This window comes from Pinus tabuliformis, chromosome 9, assembly GCF_031772625.1.
Source record: "Pinus tabuliformis cultivar Carrire ecotype Pingquan chromosome 9, CPIR1, whole genome shotgun sequence".
Lineage (NCBI taxonomy): Eukaryota > Viridiplantae > Streptophyta > Pinopsida > Pinales > Pinaceae > Pinus > Pinus tabuliformis.
In genome coordinates, this window is record NC_142307.1 from 1,706,029,653 (window position 1) to 1,706,049,153 (window position 19,501).

Sequence of the window (19,501 nt, forward strand, 5' to 3'; positions counted from 1 at the left end):
AACTGAACTGACAAAAGGTTGAGCAAAAGCTTTCCAGTTGATCCTCAGAAGCCTTTTTATTAATGAGGCCTCTATTTTCTTCGTTTTCCATTATTTTCCTTCAATTTCTTCCTCACATGTAACCGGTGACCTTTCACCTTCTTTTATTTTTATTTTTCTTCTTAATTTCCATTATTTTCATAAATAAAATGTGAATTAATGCCATTTTGCCTTTCCAAAGCCTTTACCATTTTCCTTTAGCCATAATAAACCAAACGAACACCCGCTAGGATGTTTTGCCCACCATTCAACTTGGAATATGTGGCCCATGACTTTACTCTTCTATTTTTTTTACATGATTTTTTAACATCTTGTTCCTCTTTCTTGTCTACAACTACAATTTTGTGAAAAAACCCTAATAGCACACCAAAAGTGGTTAACAAAGTTCTAAAAAATTAGGAAACAATGACCTAACTAAATTTAATTAATATTACCAATTATTTCAATAATATTTTTCTAACATTACTAATAACATTAATAACCCAGTTATTCATGCTTCCCCTAATTTATCTCCTTTTATTATTAAAATTAATCTTTCGAATTCCTTTCTCCATTAAAATATTAATAAACATTTTAAATCTTTTAATTTTTAAAATTATTTTCTTCTTCCTTTCCACTTAAATTTAAAAATTCCTAACATTGAATTATCATCAATCTTCCTCTTTTTTCTACCATGGTGAATGGTTAAGCCTAGTCTCTATGAGGGTGGGGGAGCCTATTCCTCAAGCTTTATCACAAGGGGCCAATGTTGTCCCTGTGACCTCTGAAAACAGGTGGAGGGGGTATCATTCCATCATGCTAATTGCTTAAAAGAACAACTTAATTGACAATCACCTTGATATCAAAGTATCAAAGTGTTATGTTCAATGAAATTCCAAGTTCAAACCCCTATAAATCAACCAACAAAATAAACAAAAAACATTCCATTATTCCAACCAAAAAAATAAAGAAAAAACATCCCCTTATACAAAAAAAAACAACAAAACTTCATTTAATAATAAATAAGAGTGAGCGATTTCCAAAGAAAAAATGAATATATATAATTAAAGTAATATCAATAATCTATACTCAAAAATTGAAGTACTATAACTATTTTAAAATAATATATATAAATTATGGTTATCTCATATTGGATGCTTATGTGATTCATGATTTTAAGTAAAGAACTTCCAGAGAAATCACATAAAATTTATAGGGTCACGAGTTTCCAACCTCTATTGAGGTTCATCATCAAGACAAGGTTGATTAATTATGATTAATTTATTTTTTATTATTTTAATAATATTTCTAACTGAATTTGATAATGTCTTTCAGATTAATCACATTTCATGTTGCTGGTTGACGTTTCTAAGTAAAGTAATGTGGTTCATGGTCGACTTTTCGAAACAACTAATATGATTCATCCTTTAGACAAAGGTTCAACCACATTAGTTGGTTCAAAAAATAGACCACCAACATAACATATAATTAATCCAAAAAACATTATCAAAATCAATATAGATCACAAAAGTGTAAAATCAAATATTTCTAACTCATAAAATGAAAAAATAAAAATTCAATTATTTTTATAACTTTCAACATCTTTAAATATAAATTACACAACCAAATTGACTTCCTAAATTGAAAGTCTTTTCTAACTTTGGAATAAAGTGTATATTTCCGTGGGAAAATTCAAACTTTTTCTACCGTTCAAAATTTATAAATATAAATTACACGATTAAGTTGATTTCCTAATTTGAAAGTCTTTTCTAACTTAAAAATAAAGTGTATAATTCCATATCTATAAAACGTACTCAAGTATTTCCCCCAACTGTATATTTCCATTTATATTGTAATGTTTCCACCAAACTGTATATCAGCATATCATACTTCAATATTCCCGCATCCAGTCAAAACGCAATCCACCACCACTGCGATAATTTCTATGGGCTACATCCATATTTGTCTGGATTTTAAACCTTAGACTCGTAAATGATTTGAATGGGCCATGTTCATATATTTATGGATTTTAAAGCCTAGAATCGTACACACGTAGGAGCGCTAATTTGTCGAAGCCGAGCTTCCTATCGGGCAAGTTGACATCAAACCTACCAAACGATTCCAAATGAAGCTTGATGGCCATAGATATTTGTGCGGAAATTGTCACCACCCATTTCAGCTGCATGGGCGTATATCTAGATAAGTCCGCTCTGAACTATAGGGAAGGTACTGTAGTGAAGCCCTTAAAAAATTTAGCAAGTCGTCGAGAAGCAGAAGTCTTGTGCTGTTGAAGTAATATGTCTGAAGGTGGTGGCAACGAAAGCGATGATAGCATGAACAGCAGAGCCAACAGGGACTGGGAAATGGTCTCCCTCACTTCATCCACCTGCGCTGAAAATGGTTCGAATGGGGTTTGCACAGAGATTATGGAGGGTTTGGACTCCGATACCTTCATTTTCCCTCCTAGCCGTCACGAGGGCTTGCCAATTGAATCTGAAGATCATTATGGCATCGAAAGTCCTCTACTTGGTTCCGAGAATTTGAATGAAAACATTTCAGAAAATGAAGAAGAGGCTCCTTTGGTGGGTCCAGAGTTTGAACCCCCAAGGGCGGAGGAAGAAAATTCGGGGAATTTCGATGAATTGAGGGATTCGGGCGTTAGTGGAGAAGAGAATCGTGTTTCAGAAGCTGAGGAAAATGTGGAATTGAAGCACGAGAGTTTTGGGAACGAAGGTTGGGCGGATGAGAGTTTTGGGGACGAAGGTTTTAGGGGCGATGGTTGGTGGAAGCGTCAGGCGGTAGCATTGGGACAACCCAATACTCTGTGGTCGATTGCGGTGGCTACTGCTCTGTTGGGAATTGTGTTTTTGGGGCAGCGGTGGCAGCACGAACGCTGGAACAACAAGCAGCTAAGTTTACAGCTGTGTGCGAAGGACGAGGTATCTTGAATTTTTCATTTTGTCATGTTTATGCTTACTTTTTAACGTCGTTTGAGTCCTACTTGCTCTATAAGAACTCTTCAATTCATATCAAAATGGAAAAGTGAAATTAATCAGGATTTAGTCAAATGCTTCAATCTGTGTTTGAAAATCCGATTCATGAAATTTCTTAGTTCATTTATTTTTGGCTGGGTAATGTATGTTTGAGAGAAAAATATGGTTACAAATACTTCGTATTTACTATTTAGTATGTGGTTTCACCCTTTAACAAGAATGTTGTTCTTATATGATGCGCATGAGTGTTTTCCAATTCTGAATATTGTAATATGGTTTGAGATTGTGTTAAGAAAAATGGATCTGTAAACAGTCATTACGCCTAGGTGCTCTTACATCCCGGGTGGAAGAGGTGTCACAAACATTTGAACCTGGCTTGTTTTAACTCCTTTCCATAAATATATAGATTTGGAGTTAAGATTGATCTATGTTTGTTTATAGCTCAGGTGTAAATAAATATATATAGATTTGGCATTAAGATGGATCTATGCTAGTTTATAGCTCAGGTCACAGGTGTATTTGGGCCATCTAGTATAAATGCTGCAATTGGTGCATTCAATTTGGAGTCTGTGCAAATCCATCTTAACCTGGGTCTTATCCATCTAAACTCCAGGATGCTATGCCTCTCACTATATTTGCAATAATCACCGAATGACCACTGGCCATCAAATGATGCTTGAAAGACCAAGTGATGACCTTAGGTGTTTTGTGGGTCAGGAGGAGAAAAGATAAATGATGTTTCAGCTACCTCGATCCCTTGTTCTTCCCTCTCCTTGCCAGATCCTACACTTTCCAGTGAACAATTGATGAGTGGCAAGCCTCATAAATCCTGCGGTATGCATCAACTCGTTTGAGTAGTGAGTTTTTCCCCTTTTTTATAGCTGGGGATTTTCCTTTTGATAGGTGGGTTGCTGTCTTCTTTAATGTTTTTGGTGGATTGCCTCATGCGTGGGTTCTCCCGTGGGGGTTTCCTTCATAACTTTTTCATCCAGGCTCGTTAGGGAAAGACTTAAAGTGTTGAAATTCCCTTTCACCCTAGGTCTGGTCTATGACTTAGCTAAGCACATAAACACAATACAATAGAGATGCCCAACTATAAAGCACTTTGCAGAGCGGAATATAATAGCAAACAGATCAATAATAGTACACAAGATATTATGGCCCAAATCACATTTTTAATTAGTCTATCAATAAGAAAACACTAGGGCTACTGTACCAGGGATCATGGCCCTTTACAAACCCTCATACAATGCTATAGTACATACTACACAGTATACAGGGCTGTCCTTGGACTAGATACAACTAGGGCTGAGGTCTATTCCATCAGGTCCTCATCTGCCCAAATACAAATACAAATACAAATGGATGTCCTTTGCCTACAAAAATGACCAGCAAGAACTTGACTCACCTGGGCTGTTCCATTAGCCTTCAGTTCTCACACAAGTCTTGCTGTACCTTGCTGTAGCTCACTTCCTTCTGCTGCTACAGTCTTCCTTCATCACCTGGTCTGCTCCTTTGGACCATAGATCAGCTGCTGTTCACCAGTGTGCTGCTCCCTTTAGCCACTGTCCATACCAACCACTTGTTACCTTGTTGTTAGCTCCCTCTTTGGTCTAACAGGCTTTCCCTTGTAGCCCTTTCTGCTGCTGTCCTCTGCTGTAGGCTCCTAACCACTCAGCCAGCCTTGTAGCAGGCCTTAATTACACTGCCCAGCCCTGGTCCAGGCCATGGCTACCTCTGTCCTGCCCTCAGCTGGTCTTAACCTTAACCCTTAAAGCCTTGGCTCTGTTCCTTGGGCTGAGCCAGCCTGCGATCAGACCTTACCCCACTTAGCTGACTACCTTTTCAATAGGGTGCCGTTACAACACCTTTGATTTGACCAAGGTTGCACGAAATGGGGACGAAGCAGGGATGTTCATTGGAAGCAAAGTGTCATTTTCCAAAAATCCTTGAAAGCAAAGCATCCCACAAATGTCTTCATATATATATATATATATATATATATCATTGCATTTATATTCAAAAAAACATTTAGCGTGCCAAATTAGTTGTAGAATATATCAAAGCAGGGATATTGTACACAAATCAAGATAGAAATGACATCCATAGTACATTAATGATTATTTATTTGAGCATCAACCATCTATAATCTAGATTCCTCTCCTCTTGTCTAGCCTTTGCCTTTACTTTGATTCTCTAGGGACATTAGTCAACATTGCCCAATTTTGATCAAACTGCCTAATCCAAGTCTTATAATATGGTAGAAGAAACTTAACATGCTTGATCAATGATTTTGACTTGAGTGAAGGATACATTTTTGCTAATGCTATGACAAAGGAATTCAACAATCAACACCATCAACACTAGGGTACATATAGGGCTTGGTGCTCCTGATTAAATGGCAATCACACACCCTCATACATGATATAATCTAATGAAATGCTACAATCCCATTGATCCTGAAATCTTGAAAACTGTTAAGTCTGTTGAATTTTGAATGGGATATGAAATTCTATTTTCTCCATATGAAGTCTGATGAGGTTGGAATCACTCTCAAACATCCTGGCTAATTTCATGGTAATGTTAAAAATTTAAGTAAAATGAAAATTAAAGATAAAGGAGAATGTCACTGTTACTTCAAGAATTTAATATTACCATTGGGGAGCATCTAGGAAGCGTCTAGGGAGCATCAAGGGAGCACTTTGGGAGTGTCTGGGAAGCATGGTTCCTCACATAGCGGTTTGAAAATTCCGGAAAAAAGAAAGAAAATGCCTTGCGGAACCATGTGAGCAGTTTCCAGAATCATGGTGAAATAACAGTTAAGGTCTACGGAAGCGTGCCAGAACTGCAGTTCAGAACTGTCACTGTTCCGAAAGTCCAGGAACTGCGAAAAAAAAGGTGGAATCGTAGTTCTGATTTTCAAAACCGTGGTTCTGCTTGAGAATTGGCTGCGGATCCGTTCAGGACGTGAATCTGCCTCCTGAACCAGGGGGGGACAATTATTGCAACTCTGGTTTCGACTGCGACTTAACTTCAGGAGCCCTTTCAACCCCATGACCAGCCTCCTAACAGGTCCACAGGCCCTCACTTTTTTGTGTTTGATCTTGATCTCTTTAACAAACCTCAGCCAAGTGTTCCGGCCTTGACTGCACCCCGTCCAACTATGATTCAAGCTATGGCCACTTTAAGCCGAACTTGGTTGCCATCCAAGCACAAAGCAGACCTGTGGGTGGCCTTAACCCACCTCGGCCTTTGAAAGCTAGGCCTCGGTGCTGTTCCCCTAACCTCAAACAACCCTCTCTAGCTGTGGCTAGACTTTTGCTTCTCCAAACCACAGACAAACATTAAACAGACCTCCTACTCAACCTTCTCTTGGACAACTGCAGTGTCTTTCCAGGATCTGCTGCTTCCTTGGGCAGATTTCGGCCTCCTCTAGGGCTCTCTCACTCCACACATGAAGTTCTTCTCAACCTTGTAATTTGCCTCTCCTTTGGCCTTCTATTTATACTTTTTTCTTAGGTTACTTAGTGAACCCTTGGTCCTTTAGTGTTTTTCCCGCTCAACCACTTAACAATAAATTAGAATATTAAATTCATTATCCTGGGTTCGAAACCCACTCCTTTGGGTTAAGACTCAGAACCCCAAACTTGGATACCTTGGCCAACAAACTCCTATTTTGTGGGTTTCCTCCACTCGGAAATACCTTCTGAGCTACCCAAATTTCAACAGAAAGAACAAGTGGTGTTTTGTGGGTCAGGAGGAGAAAAGATAAAGGATTCTTTAGTTACCTCAATCCCTTGTTCTTCCCCTTCCTTGTCAGATCCTACACTTTCTAACTAACATTCGATGAGTGGGGACTCGGGAGCCTCATAAACCCCGTGGTATGCATCAACTCCTTTTTAGTAGCGAGTTTTTCCCCCTTTTTAATAGCTGGTGATTTTCCTTTTGATAGGTGGGTTGCTGGCTTCTTTAATGCTTTTGGTGGATTGCCTCATGCATGGGCTCCCCCTTGGGGGTTTCCTAAATTTCTTTTTCATCCAGACTGTTAGGGAAAGACTAAAAGTGTTCTTGACGCCCTTCTTTGTCTAGGTTTCAGACAGTTTGGTGCTCTTCTTCTCTCATCTTCTTTTCTGGTTCCATCTGTAGGAGGAAGAGGATTCTGTTTAGATCCATTATTGTCTATTCTAGATATGTGAGAGATGAGCTGCAAGAAGTTGATTCTGAGATGTGGATTGCTGAGGTTGGGAATGTCAAAAAATAATGGAGGATTGTCTTTCCTTGCAAAGAAGTTTCGAGAGGGATGTACTGTGGGATATCTTCTCTCTCCAACCTTTTTTATTGGCAGGCTCTAGGATTTGCCTACTCATTGTCTCTCAATTTTCATCCTCATGGAGATTATCCTCTCAATAATAACAATCATTTTAGAGGTGTCCCATCCTAACCTTTCAGTAAATGCCTACTCACTCTGTTGATTGAGCTTCCTTCCTCCTTATGTTCATTATCAATATGGGTTGAGCTAGATCTCAACCCCCCTCAATCATCAACAATGGGGTGGGAAGCATTATTATCCTGCATTGGGACCTCTGTGGAACCTGGGTTATTTTGGTCCTAGCTATCTTTAATAGTCAAACTTTTGAGCTTGTTGATATTCACATCTTCTAGTAGTTAATTCTAGGCTAATATTAACGGTTCCACTCCATAGTCGACTTCAACACTGAATATAATTTTTGGTAGGCCTTAGAGAGAACATGGGGGTGAGATTGGGTCTGAAATATGTACACATGGGTCCCAATCCTGTCAGGCAGCAGCATAGTCTCATTTATGTGTATGTTGTTTTCACCTTTCCCTTCATTGTTTCTACCATATCTTTTGAATGATATCCAATTAAAGAAAGGTAGAATCTTGTACATGAACGATTCTTTGGTTCTCTAGCTTGTACTTGTAATGGTGAATGTTGGAACTAAATGTCCTACAAGATTGCTATTAAACCTTGTGCGGAATTGATTATAGGCGTTGTCAGGTCCATTTGGACAGACTCCAGAGATATTGACGTAGAAAGTGCTTGTAGATTAACATAAGAAACACTCCTTGTGTTGACTTATGATTGTACCTGTTGGAAGGTTTGCAGGTGTTAAAACTCTATTGGCAAGAAGCGATTTTTAGTAAAGTCAAGTAACCTAGTGCCAGGAGATTGGAGTGGTTTGAAATAATTGCCAAGGGCACAGCAAAACTTTTGCTTTGTTTATCCTATTTGTGTCATTAACGACTTGGAATTGGCAGAATCACTATTATTGGTTTTCTGCTAGATTTATTTCACTTGCTTTAGGAGATTTTAGTCTAACAATTGAATAACTCAATGGTTGGCAGTCTGGAAAACCTAATTGTGTGGAACGCAGATGGTCTCATGGTATCTGGGATGGCCAATTGAGGTTTTGTCTGTATGATGATTATTTCTTGGATTAGAGGATATTGCATTTGTAGTTGAAAGTAATTCCAAACCAGAATTATCAATCGGTGAGAGAGTTTGGTGTCCATTTTCATCATTGGTTTGAAATTCATTCTTGCTTGTTGGAGGAACAAATTCAGATATCTGGCAACTACCTTTTGGTTTCAGTATCACCTTTGTTATATATATACATATAAAGTGTGTCCTGTGTAATTTCTTGAGATACTGTCATTTTTTTTCTATGCCTGGAATTGTTATGATGGACTAGGCCAGCTCAAGACGCGGAATTAAAGAGCAGCTGGTTGATATATCCCGTGGATTGTTTTTTGGTGATTGTAGTATTAGCTTGTTAACAATATTTGTTTACTGTCATGAATAATTTTATGTAAATAAAAAATGAATAAGATGGCTAGGATTGGTTGAAAATATTTAAAGCTACGGCAAGAAAATGCAGAGAGAAATCTTATCAAACAAATATTTGTGCTAAGACCACATCATCATCATCATCATAATTGTACTTATTGTGTATTATTTATCGTTGAATGTCATTAAAGCAGACTGGCTTGATCTATAATATGATGTAGAACGTTGCATTTATTGGATTCAACTTTGAAGAAATAATGTTCATTTGTTTCTTTAATCAGATGAATGAATGTTATACTTTCTCTATGCTTCTTTTGTTAATCACAAGGTAAAAAGACATAATGTTTGATCATTTATGTGTAGCTCGAAAGACATTATCAAATTTTTGTATGTGGTATGAGTTTCATTTATGAGCTTTTGTTTTAACAGGACATGCTTGCAATGGGTGAAATGCTGTGAAATTTAGGCAGTCAGTTTGTAAATTAAGGAAAAGCATTTTGTTTTAATGTCTTTGGGGTGTTTCATCAAGTCATGCTATATTATACTTTCCTATTGAGAAAACAGTAAACAAAAAGTATTATGCCTCACATTTCCATACCTTCTTGTGGAGTGTATTAGAACGGATTCATTAGTGGATCTTATATCTGTTGGTAAAAGATAAGATAATTTTTTAATGTCCAACAAGTAACCAAAAGGTAGGTCTATCGGACTAGGAAGTACAACTAGTGATACCAATCTTTAAGAGTTTCCTAGGCTACTTCGAAAGTATAAATGTATAAAACATGAAATACAAGAACTAAATATTATATTTAAACAGAAAATCAATTAGATATCTTTATACAAGACAGAGAAGTAGAGGGTGACGAGGAAGAAGTATTTGCTGCTGCTTTAATCACTAAGGACTCATTGCACCATCTGATGATATTGTTTTGAGATAATATAAGATAATTTTATTAATGTTCACAAATGCAAGGAACAGGTTATTGGGACTAAAGGGACTAAAGAATACAATAAATGGTCACAATACTATGGGAGTGTCTAGAACACTCCTATATGCTTAAAAGGTATCCTAAGTGTTGAAAATAATTGAGTGTATCTCAGTTGGTTGGGAGGGCTTAATGATAATTTCTCCACTCAAGTTTAAGTCCCACTTTGACATGATGCTATATTGAAAGCTATCTTTGTACTAGTTATCTTGACTATGTTGACTATGTAACTCTTCCTTATTCTTGTAAATAGCAAGAAGAGTGATATTGCCTTTAGTCAAGTCCCTCTAGCACAACCGATTGAGGATGGGCCTCGTTAGCAAGGTGACCCAAAATCAAACCTCACGAAGGTTGTTGCGCCCGTGCTAGGGGGAGGAGACACACTAGAATCTAGTCAACTTAGGGCTGGTGTGGCCTATGCTGGGTAAGATCCCTGGGTGACTTTGACGACGTAGATGACCATGCGCTGCGGTTTCTCAAGCCATAGGTCAAGCCTGGAGGAACACAGACAACTTGACAAAAAAAAAGTGTTGAAAATAATAATGAGAAAGGGTTCCTTGATTTGTGCCTTAACTCAAGGAGCCTCAACGAGTTTCTCCTTATCATACTCGAGTTCCCTATAAGTTATGACAAATTCTCATAATTTAGGATTCGTTCATAAAAGTTACAACAAATTTCTATAATTTAGGAGTTGTTCCTAAAAGTTAGGACAAGTTATGAGGCAATTAACTAATGGGCTGAAGTGGAAGGTTCAGTTTAGTGTTTTCTAGTGCGAGTTAATTGTGGAAGCCAACATTCGTGAGTTCCAAGTCTAAATTTGGGCAGATCAAGTTACATGAGTCAGTTAGACTCACTTAACTCACTCAATCACCAATTTGACTTTCCAGAAATAACAACTTGCTAATTTTAGCCATTCGAATTGCCTTTAAAAGGAGGAACGAAGGCACAATTTGATCATTGTCTTGTGAGCACGAGTTGGTGAGACAAGATAATAGAGCTCCCGAGTTTGTGAGAAGATTGTATGAGTTTATGTGTGGAGCTTGTGAGAAAAAGGTGTGCCAAGAGAAGCTTGTGCGCATTATTGGAGAGAGGAATTTCCTTGGGAATTGCGCATGAGTTTAGGAGCAACCTATGCACAAGGATTTAGGAGGAAATCAAGGAGCAGGATCATGATTCTTGCAAGGGTTTCAGGCTTAGGACAAGCAGAGAGAACAAAGGTGTTCTCTAGTGAAACTAATTTGTTTTTGTAAGAAATATATTACTCAAATTTCTCCAATAAAGTTCTCAAACAAGCAGAGGGTTTTCTCAGTTGGGTTCCCTAGAAAAATTGTGTGATTGTGTTTATTTCTACTCCTATTCCTTGTAAAATTTGTAGGAATTTACAGGGTAAGTTCCTCAAACAGAACACCAAAGGACATCACTCACAAACAGATCACAGATCAGTACACTAGTATTCTTGACGTGGTTAAAACCCTCAAAGAGGGAAACAATCCACGTCTTGAGCCAACACGACCACTTCAGGCAATTTATTAATAAAAGAATGAAAATTTACATAAGCTTCTCTCATGAACGGTTACCCTACAAATGACCCTCCATGCTCTTTAAATAGAGATCATGGACCAATCGGGTGTTAAGCCACAGATCAAGTGTCGGTAATACCAAGGAGAGAATGAACCGTTGGATCACTACATATCGTGACCATTATATTGTAAGTTACAAAAGTACATAGTAAAGAAACACACTTTACCTAACTCTACACTAGACCAAGTTATACTTAACTATTTCCTATGTGTCGGAATATCCTAACATCCCCCCTTAAGAACAACTTGGGATAAGATTGAAGGATGTACAAATATGACACAATAAAAGAAGGAAGGAGGCATTAGAGCCTATCCCCCCTTAGTGACAACTTCCTGAACTCCAACCATAAATCGAAGTTTAGTAAACTTTGCCTCTGTGAGAGCCTTTGTAAAGATGTCTGCAACTTGATCATTTGTTGAACAATATTGCACTTCAAGAACATGGTCATGAATGAGCTTTCTGATGAAGTGCATGTACAGTTCAATGTGTTTGCTGCATTGATGTTGGACTGGATGTTTGCATAGTTGAATGGCACTTTGATTATCACACCAAAGTGTAGTCGGATGCTGTTGCTGAAAGCCAAACTCTGACAGGATCTGACGAAGCCACAGGGCTTCCTTATTATCTTCTACGGCACCACGATTCTCAGCTTCTGTTGAAGAAAGAGAAAAGGCACTTTGTTTCTTGCAAGCCCATGTAATAGGTCCTGAACCAAGAGTGAACACATAACCTGCAGTAGACTTCCAATCATCAGGGTCACCAGCCCAATCGGAATCAGTGAAACCAACCAATAAAGGAGATGCTTCTGCACTGTAATGAATCCCAAACTGAACTGTACCTCGAACATAACGAAGTATTCTTTTAGCTGCTTTCCGAGTATGGGTCAGATACAAAAGTTTTCCTACAAGTTGACTGTATAAGGTAGCATCAACTTCAGGGGAAGTACAAGTGATTGGAAGTTTGGCTCTAGACTGAAAGGGAGAAGGGGTTGGCTTACAGTCTTCCATGTGAAAATGGCATAGAAGATCACATGCATACTTGGATTGGGAAAGGGAAATACCTTCCTTGGATTGCAAGACTTGAAGACCAAGAAAATAGTGCAAGTGTCCTAAGTCTGTCATTTCAAACTTCTTTTTTAGGCTGGACTTCACATGGTTTATAAGGTTGGGATCACTACCAGTAAGGATAAGATCATCAACATAAAGAACAAGAATGATAAGAGACTTGCCCACTTTCTTGGTGTAGACAATATTGTCAGAATGACACCTAGAAAAGCCAGTTTCTTAAGCCGACATACAAGACTGGAGTTTGTTTGTATAAAGCCAGTAGGTTTTTCCATATAGATTTCTTCATGCAAGTCCCCATGCAAGAAGGCAGATTTAACATCCATTTGATGGACTTCCCATTTGAAAGAGGCAACAAGGGAAAGAACAAGGCAGATAGAGTTCATTTTGGCAACAGGGGAGAAAGTTTCAGTATAGTCAATGCCTTCAACTTGTGAAAAACCCTTAGCAACAAGACGAGCTTTATGTTTATCAACTTTTCCATCTGGGCCATACTTGGTTCTGTAAACCCATTTGCATCTAACAAGTTTTCGTCCCTTTGGAAGAGGAACAAGATCCCATGTATCATTTGCCAATAATGAACGATATTCTTCATTCATAGCCGCGTCCCAATCTGGATGGCCTGAAGCTTCTGCAAAGGTGTCAGGATCATAATTCGCTGAAGCTTGAGCTAGTAAAGAAGAGGCTCTATTGAACTGAGAACGTGTACGTTGTTGATCTGTAGGATCACCGGCAAGAGCACCTGCTGCATCCCGAGTAGCACGGACCCATTTTGGAAGCTGAGGAGCTGAAGGAGGATCCTGAGAAGGTGGGGGAGGATTGTCATTCTCGCTGTCATCATCTGAAGAAGAAATATTTTCAGAAGTAGAAGGGATAGAGAGAGGTGGCACATCCGCCGAACTAGGCTCGTAGGCCGATATATTTTCAGCAAACTTTACATCTCTTCTAATGATAACATTTTTGGCCTTAAGTGGAATAAGTCTATATCCTTTGACATCTTCAGAATATCCAACAAAAATACATTTTTCACTCTTAGGTTCTAAAGCTTTATGTTCTCATCTGGAATATGGGCCCATGCTTCACTTCCAAAAACACGAAAGTGACTTACATCTGGTTTAATTGAGCTCCATGCTTCCTCTGGAGTGATATTCTTTAAAACCTCAGTAGGAGTGCGATTTACTATGTAATTTGCACAGTTAATTGCTTCTGCCCAAATATTAAGACTAAGTCCTTTAGATTGAAGCATACAATTATCCATTTCCTTTAAGGTGGGATTCTTCCTTTTAGCTACACCATTTTGTTGTGGAGTATATGGAACAGTATGTTGCATTTGAATTCCATTCTCAATGCAAAAGTTGATGAATTTGTTGTTAACATATTCTCCGCCATTATCAGATCTTAGCTTAAGAATTTGATGTCCAGATTGTTTTTCAACAAAGGCCTTAAAGGCCAAGAACATGTTAAATACTTCATTCTTGAGTTTTAAGAAGTATACCCAAGTGCGTTTGGAGAAATCATCAATGAAAGTTAAGAAATACTTGTAGTTAGAGAATGATACAATTGGAAGGGGACCACATAAATCACTATGCACAAGTTGTAAAGGGGCTTAGGCGTGCCAAGAGGCACATTTTTTCAAAACTAGCCCGATGATGTTTTCCGAGTACACATTCGGAACAAACATCATCTCTGCAAGATACCATTGGAAGACCTGTTAGCATATTTTCTTTACATAGATTCTAAAGGGAGCGATAGTTTAAGTGACCAAATGGCTCATGCCAAAGTTTGATCACTTCATCATTATGAGCAACAAATACCGAGGGAAGGTTTGATGACCCATAGTTGTTAAACTTATACAACCTTGTAGAATCATCAACAATGCTAGTAGCTAAATTCTGTCTAGGATCTCTTAGGTCCTTAATTACAACATCGTGAGGTGAAAATTCAACGATTTTACCTTCACCTGAATGAGTTATCTGATATACAGATAGAAGGTTGCAGGATAAGCTTGGAACACATAATACATCATTAAATTGACCATTGTCTAGATGAACAGTTCCAGTCCCTACAACACTAAGATATCTATCACCACCAACATATATATTTTTGGTGTTACAATCATTTAAAGAAGAAAACATGGCTTTGTTTTTGGCCATGTGATAAGAAGCTCCATAATCAATGAGCCACTCATGAGAATGAGAAGAAGAAGATACATTTGTCGAAATTTCTCATTTCCCACTCCGGTTTTCAGTTTCTCCTTATTTCTCCCATATAGTTAAATGCCCTTTCCCATAACCATACATTTAACAAGCTGGAAAAAATAAATTTGCTGAAAACACAAATTCTGGAAATTTTACGGAATGCTGGAAATTGCAGAAATAAAAATCAGCAGTAATAAATAGCCATTAAAACACATTTAAACACTGAGATTTTTGGTCAATGTGACCCTGGAAAAACCCCCTACAACTCTTGGGGAAAACCAGTTCGAGAGCTCTTCTTTATTTCTGAAAATTGCCTTTTTACAGTGAGAAATATTCAGCAAAAAATCAACAAGCAAATTTACAACTTATCTCTTTTCCCGTGCCTCACAACAATCTGGAAATTACAGCAAACAGGACAGCAATAAATGTTGTATGGCCTCCTCGATTTTTGTGCCCACTTTCAGCATTAAATGCAGCTGTACGGACAACATTAAATGCATTGTACGACCTGCAATAAATGCACTGTACGGCCCTCGTTTTGCGTGCAGAAAAATCAGCAAACTGCTCCTCGATTTTTGTGCAAACCACTCCTCGAAAATCGTGCCAAAATATGCCTTTCACTGTGTGCTGAATCAGCTGTACAAATCTGCTCAACTGCTGCCTTGGAATGTGTGCCAAGCTGCTGTCTCCTTCTCCTCCCTGCTCAGAAATCTCTCTTGCTCTCCTTCTCCCAATCTGCTCATGAAAGAATGAATGACCTTTTCCTCCTTTTCCTCCTTTAATCTAACCCCAAGTGACTTTTGGGTGATCCCTAAATCCAATGGCTGAAATAGATTGAGATCTAAGGCTGAGATTAAATGCTCATTTAAATCTCACTTTTTATTTTTTAATTCACCCCACTTTAATAAAGACCCACTTAGTTATTTATTTCCAAAGTCACTTTTCCTTTCTAATTTTTCATTGACTTTATAAAAGTCACTTTAAAATTAGACTTAATAACTTTATCACTTAAAGTCACTTTTAAATTAGATTTAACTTTATAAAAATTATAAAGTTACTTTAGGAGAAAAATTAAATTCTTTTGGACACTTTTCCCTAGGTCAAAGATCAAAGCCTTAAGGAACCACCTGTCGTCCGGTACCAAATTTCAACACTCCCTCTTACCGAAGGTGTTTCTCACCACACCCATCTTCTCTCTGAAGTAGACATGCTTGCCCCGTGGTAAGGCTTTGGTAAGAAGATCTGCAACCTGCTCATCAGTGGAAATATACTCAAGCTTCACAGCTCCCTTCTGAACATAGTCTCTGATGAAATGATATCTGATCTCGATATGCTTTGACCTGTCATGAAAAATTGGATTCTCCGTGAGTTTAATGCAACTCTGATTATCACAGTAAATCACTGAAGGTCTCAACGGCTGACCAAATAAGATAAACAACATCTTGCGAAGCCAGATAGCCTCACAACTAGCTAGACTGGCTGCCATATACTCTGCTTCCGTTGAACTCAGTGCTACTGACTGCTGCTTCCGGCTGAACCATGACACTACTGCTGAACCCAACCCAAAACAACACCCTGAAGTTCTCTTCCTATCAGAAGCACAACCTGCCCAATCAGAATCAGTGTATCTTGCCAATCTCACTCCATCTCCCTGCCTGTAGTCCAGACCATAATCCACTGTCTCCTGCAAGTACCGCAAAATGTGTTTTGCAGCCACCCAGTGAACCTTCCTAGGCTCACACATAAACTGGCTCATCGTGTTGACTGCAAAACAGATATCTGGTCTAGTGTTGACCAAATACATCAAGGAACCAATCAGCTGCCTGTACAATGTGGGATCCACCAACTTGGAATCCGAAGCATGAAGCTTCTTCCAGTTGGTGATCATCGGTGTCGACATGGGTCTATAATCCTCCATGTGGAATCTGCTAAGGATGTCCACAATATACTTCCCCTGCCCCAGGAAGAAATGTCCCTCCTCCTGCCACACCTCCAAGCCCAAAAAGTAATGCATCAAGCCGATGTCCTTCATTTCAAATTCTGTCGCAAGATCTCTCTTGCAGTGCTCTATGAGTCTCTCTGCACCTGTAATGACCAAGTCATCCACATACAGCACCAGAATGAGAGGCTCTTCACCAATCACAATAAAGTAAAGGTTCGGATCTGCCTCACTCTTTGTGAAACCCATCCCCTGCAAATATGTATCTATCCTGGAGTACCAAGCTCTGGGAGCTTGCTTCAGGCCATAAAGGGCCTTCTTCAGTCTGCACACATGGGACTCCTTCCCATGCACCTCAAAGCCCTGTGGCTGCTCAATGTACACCTCCTCCTGTATGAAGCCATTGAGAAATGCGGTCTTCACATCCATCTGGTGGATCTTCCAGCCCATCTCTGCTGCTATCGATATAATGGAGCGGATCGAAGTATATCGAGCCACGAGAGCGAAGATCTCCTCATAATCAACTCCCTCTACCTGGGAGAACCCTCTAGCCACAAACCTTGCTTTGAATTTCTCAATGCTGCCATCTGTAGCATGCTTTACCTTGTAAAGCCATTTGGAAGTAACCACGGATTTGCCCTCAGGCCTCGGCACCACTTCCCAAACATCATTCTTCATGATAGAAGAATACTCCTCCTGCATGGCCTCTCTCCAGACCTGCTGGCTAGCTGCCTCCTCATAGCTAGAAGGCTCAGAGTCAAGGATGCTGGTAACCATCGCCATATAGCTACAAAACCTCTCAGGTGGTCTACTCTCTCTGACTAGCCTCTTAGGCTTAGCGACAAATGTGGCATCTCTCAAGGTGTCCTGAAGCCACTTGGGCTTCCTCTTCCCTGAGTGCACTTCTCCCACCGGAGAATGAAACTCCTCCTCCTCATCATCATCAGGAGCCTGAACTCCTCACTGTCTGTTTGCTGTCCTCCTGTCTGCACCTGAACCTGTAGAAGCTGAGGTACCGTGTGAACTGTCCGTCAGTGGACTCCCCAGTGAACTGCTCTGCATGCTGCCCGGAGCACCACCCCTCTGGCTCGGTGAGCCACTGCTCACTGACGGACCTGACATCCTCATAGATGTACCTCCTGATCCTCGTGATCCCTGCCCACTGGATCCCTGCGACTGACTCAACTGCCGCTGAGGGTCTGGCTGATCCAGATACTCTAACTCCCGTGACCTCCTAAAGGCCCTGTCCTCTTCGAACTTCACATCCCGTCTGACAACAACTCTCCTCTGTGCAGGAATGTAAGTCCGAAAGGCCTTTGAGGTCTCACTGTAGCCCACAAAGATACCCTTCTCTGCGGTGGGCTCTAGTTTGGTCCTCTCCTCCTTGGGTATATAGGAGTATGTAATGCATCCAAAGATATGAAGATGACCAATATCAGGCTTCTTCCCAGAGAAAGCCTCCTTCGGAGTCATGTGCCCCAAGGCACGATGCGGACTCCTGTTCTGCAAGTAAACAACTGTGTTGCAGGCCTCTGCCCACAAGAACAATGGCAACCCCTGATCATGTAACATGGCTTTGGCAGCCCCTATGATGGATTTGTTCTTCCTCTCTGCAACCCCGTTTTGCTGGGGGTTGTAAGGAACAGTGAACTCCCTCCTAATGCCTGCCTCCGCACAATAGTCAACAAACTCTCCAAGGGTGTACTCTCCTCCATTGTCCGACCTCAGGAACTTTATCTTTCGACCTGTCTGTGTCTCCACAAGAGCTCTGAACTCCTGAAACCGCTTGAAGACCTCACTCTTGGTTTTTGAGTTGGTCTTCAAAAAATAAATCCAGGTCCTCCTGGAGTGATCATCAATGAATAAAACATAGTACTCATATCCACTCAAGGAAACATGAGACATCCGATCGCTCACATCAGAATGAATCAAATCAAGTATCTCAGTCGCTCTGCTGTCACTGTTGGGAAAAGGGGATTTGGCGAACTTGCCCATCGCACAACCTCTGCAAGTATCAAAGTGATCAGTACTGAAATCTGGCACACTTGTAGTGATCTCCCGCAATGTCCTCAAGGCTCCATGATACATATGTCCCATGCTGCAGTGCCAAATCTCACACAGCTCAGAACTGCTAGCTCTGCTGTCGGTACTACTGCTCAATGCCAAAAGGGGTTGGAATGCAAACTTGTACACCTTTGCATGGCGTACACCTATCATTCTAGCTGAATCAGCTGGAGTGCCCCTGGGATACATCAACACCTGTCCTCCCCTGAACAGTACCTCATATCCTCTGTCCTCCAAAGCTGAGACGGATATGAGGTTCTTCCTCATCCCTGGCACATAAAGAACATCTGACACTTTCAAGGGAGGTTTGGACTCCCTCTGAAATGTCAGTGTCCCCACCCCAACTGCTCTAACAACTCTGTCATCACTGAGTACTACCTCAATATCAGTGCCACTCTCTGAAAGCTCTGAGAAGTACTCACGGACTTCTGTCATATGACGTGAAGCCCCACTATCCACATACCAGATACTTGAAGATGCTTCGCTAATCGAGGGAGAAGCATGCTCCCTCTGAACCTGTGTGGCAGGTGATCCTGCACTAGAGGACTCACACGTAGTGAACGCAAACTCCCGGTCAAAACGACCTGCAAAGTCCTCAATCTTTGCTGAAGCTGCTACGTCCTGGTTCTTCCCCTTCTTCTTCTTCTTCTCCGGACACACAACTGCATAGTGTCCCATCTTTTGACAATTCCAACACTTCACCTTGGAATAGTCCTTCTGTGTGTTTCCTTGTTTACCTTTACCTTTGCCTTTGCCCCCACCACTGCTTGTGGGAGCCTGCTTCTTCCCTTTGCCTTTCTTGCCTCCTGCCACCAATGCTACATCGTCATCCTGCTCAACTGGCTTGAC

The 19,501-nt window shown here is 40.1% G+C and overlaps 1 protein-coding gene across 2 annotated transcripts in view; it reads left to right on the forward strand.

Moving 5' to 3' along the window:
- Nucleotides 1-1,869: 1,869 nt before the first annotated feature.
- LOC149155467 (ATG8-interacting protein 1-like) overlaps nucleotides 1,870-19,501 on the forward strand; it is a 56,372-nt gene continuing 38,740 nt past the window's right edge. The window contains exon 1 of one of the 2 annotated variants that reach the window (XM_089445607.1): nucleotides 1,870-2,957. In XM_089445607.1, the coding sequence (XP_089301733.1) occupies nucleotides 2,316-2,957 (642 nt within the window). In that variant the 5' untranslated portion in view covers nucleotides 1,870-2,315. The remainder of the gene's footprint in view (nucleotides 2,958-19,501) is intronic. The other variant, XM_089445606.1, reaches the window with a different exon arrangement.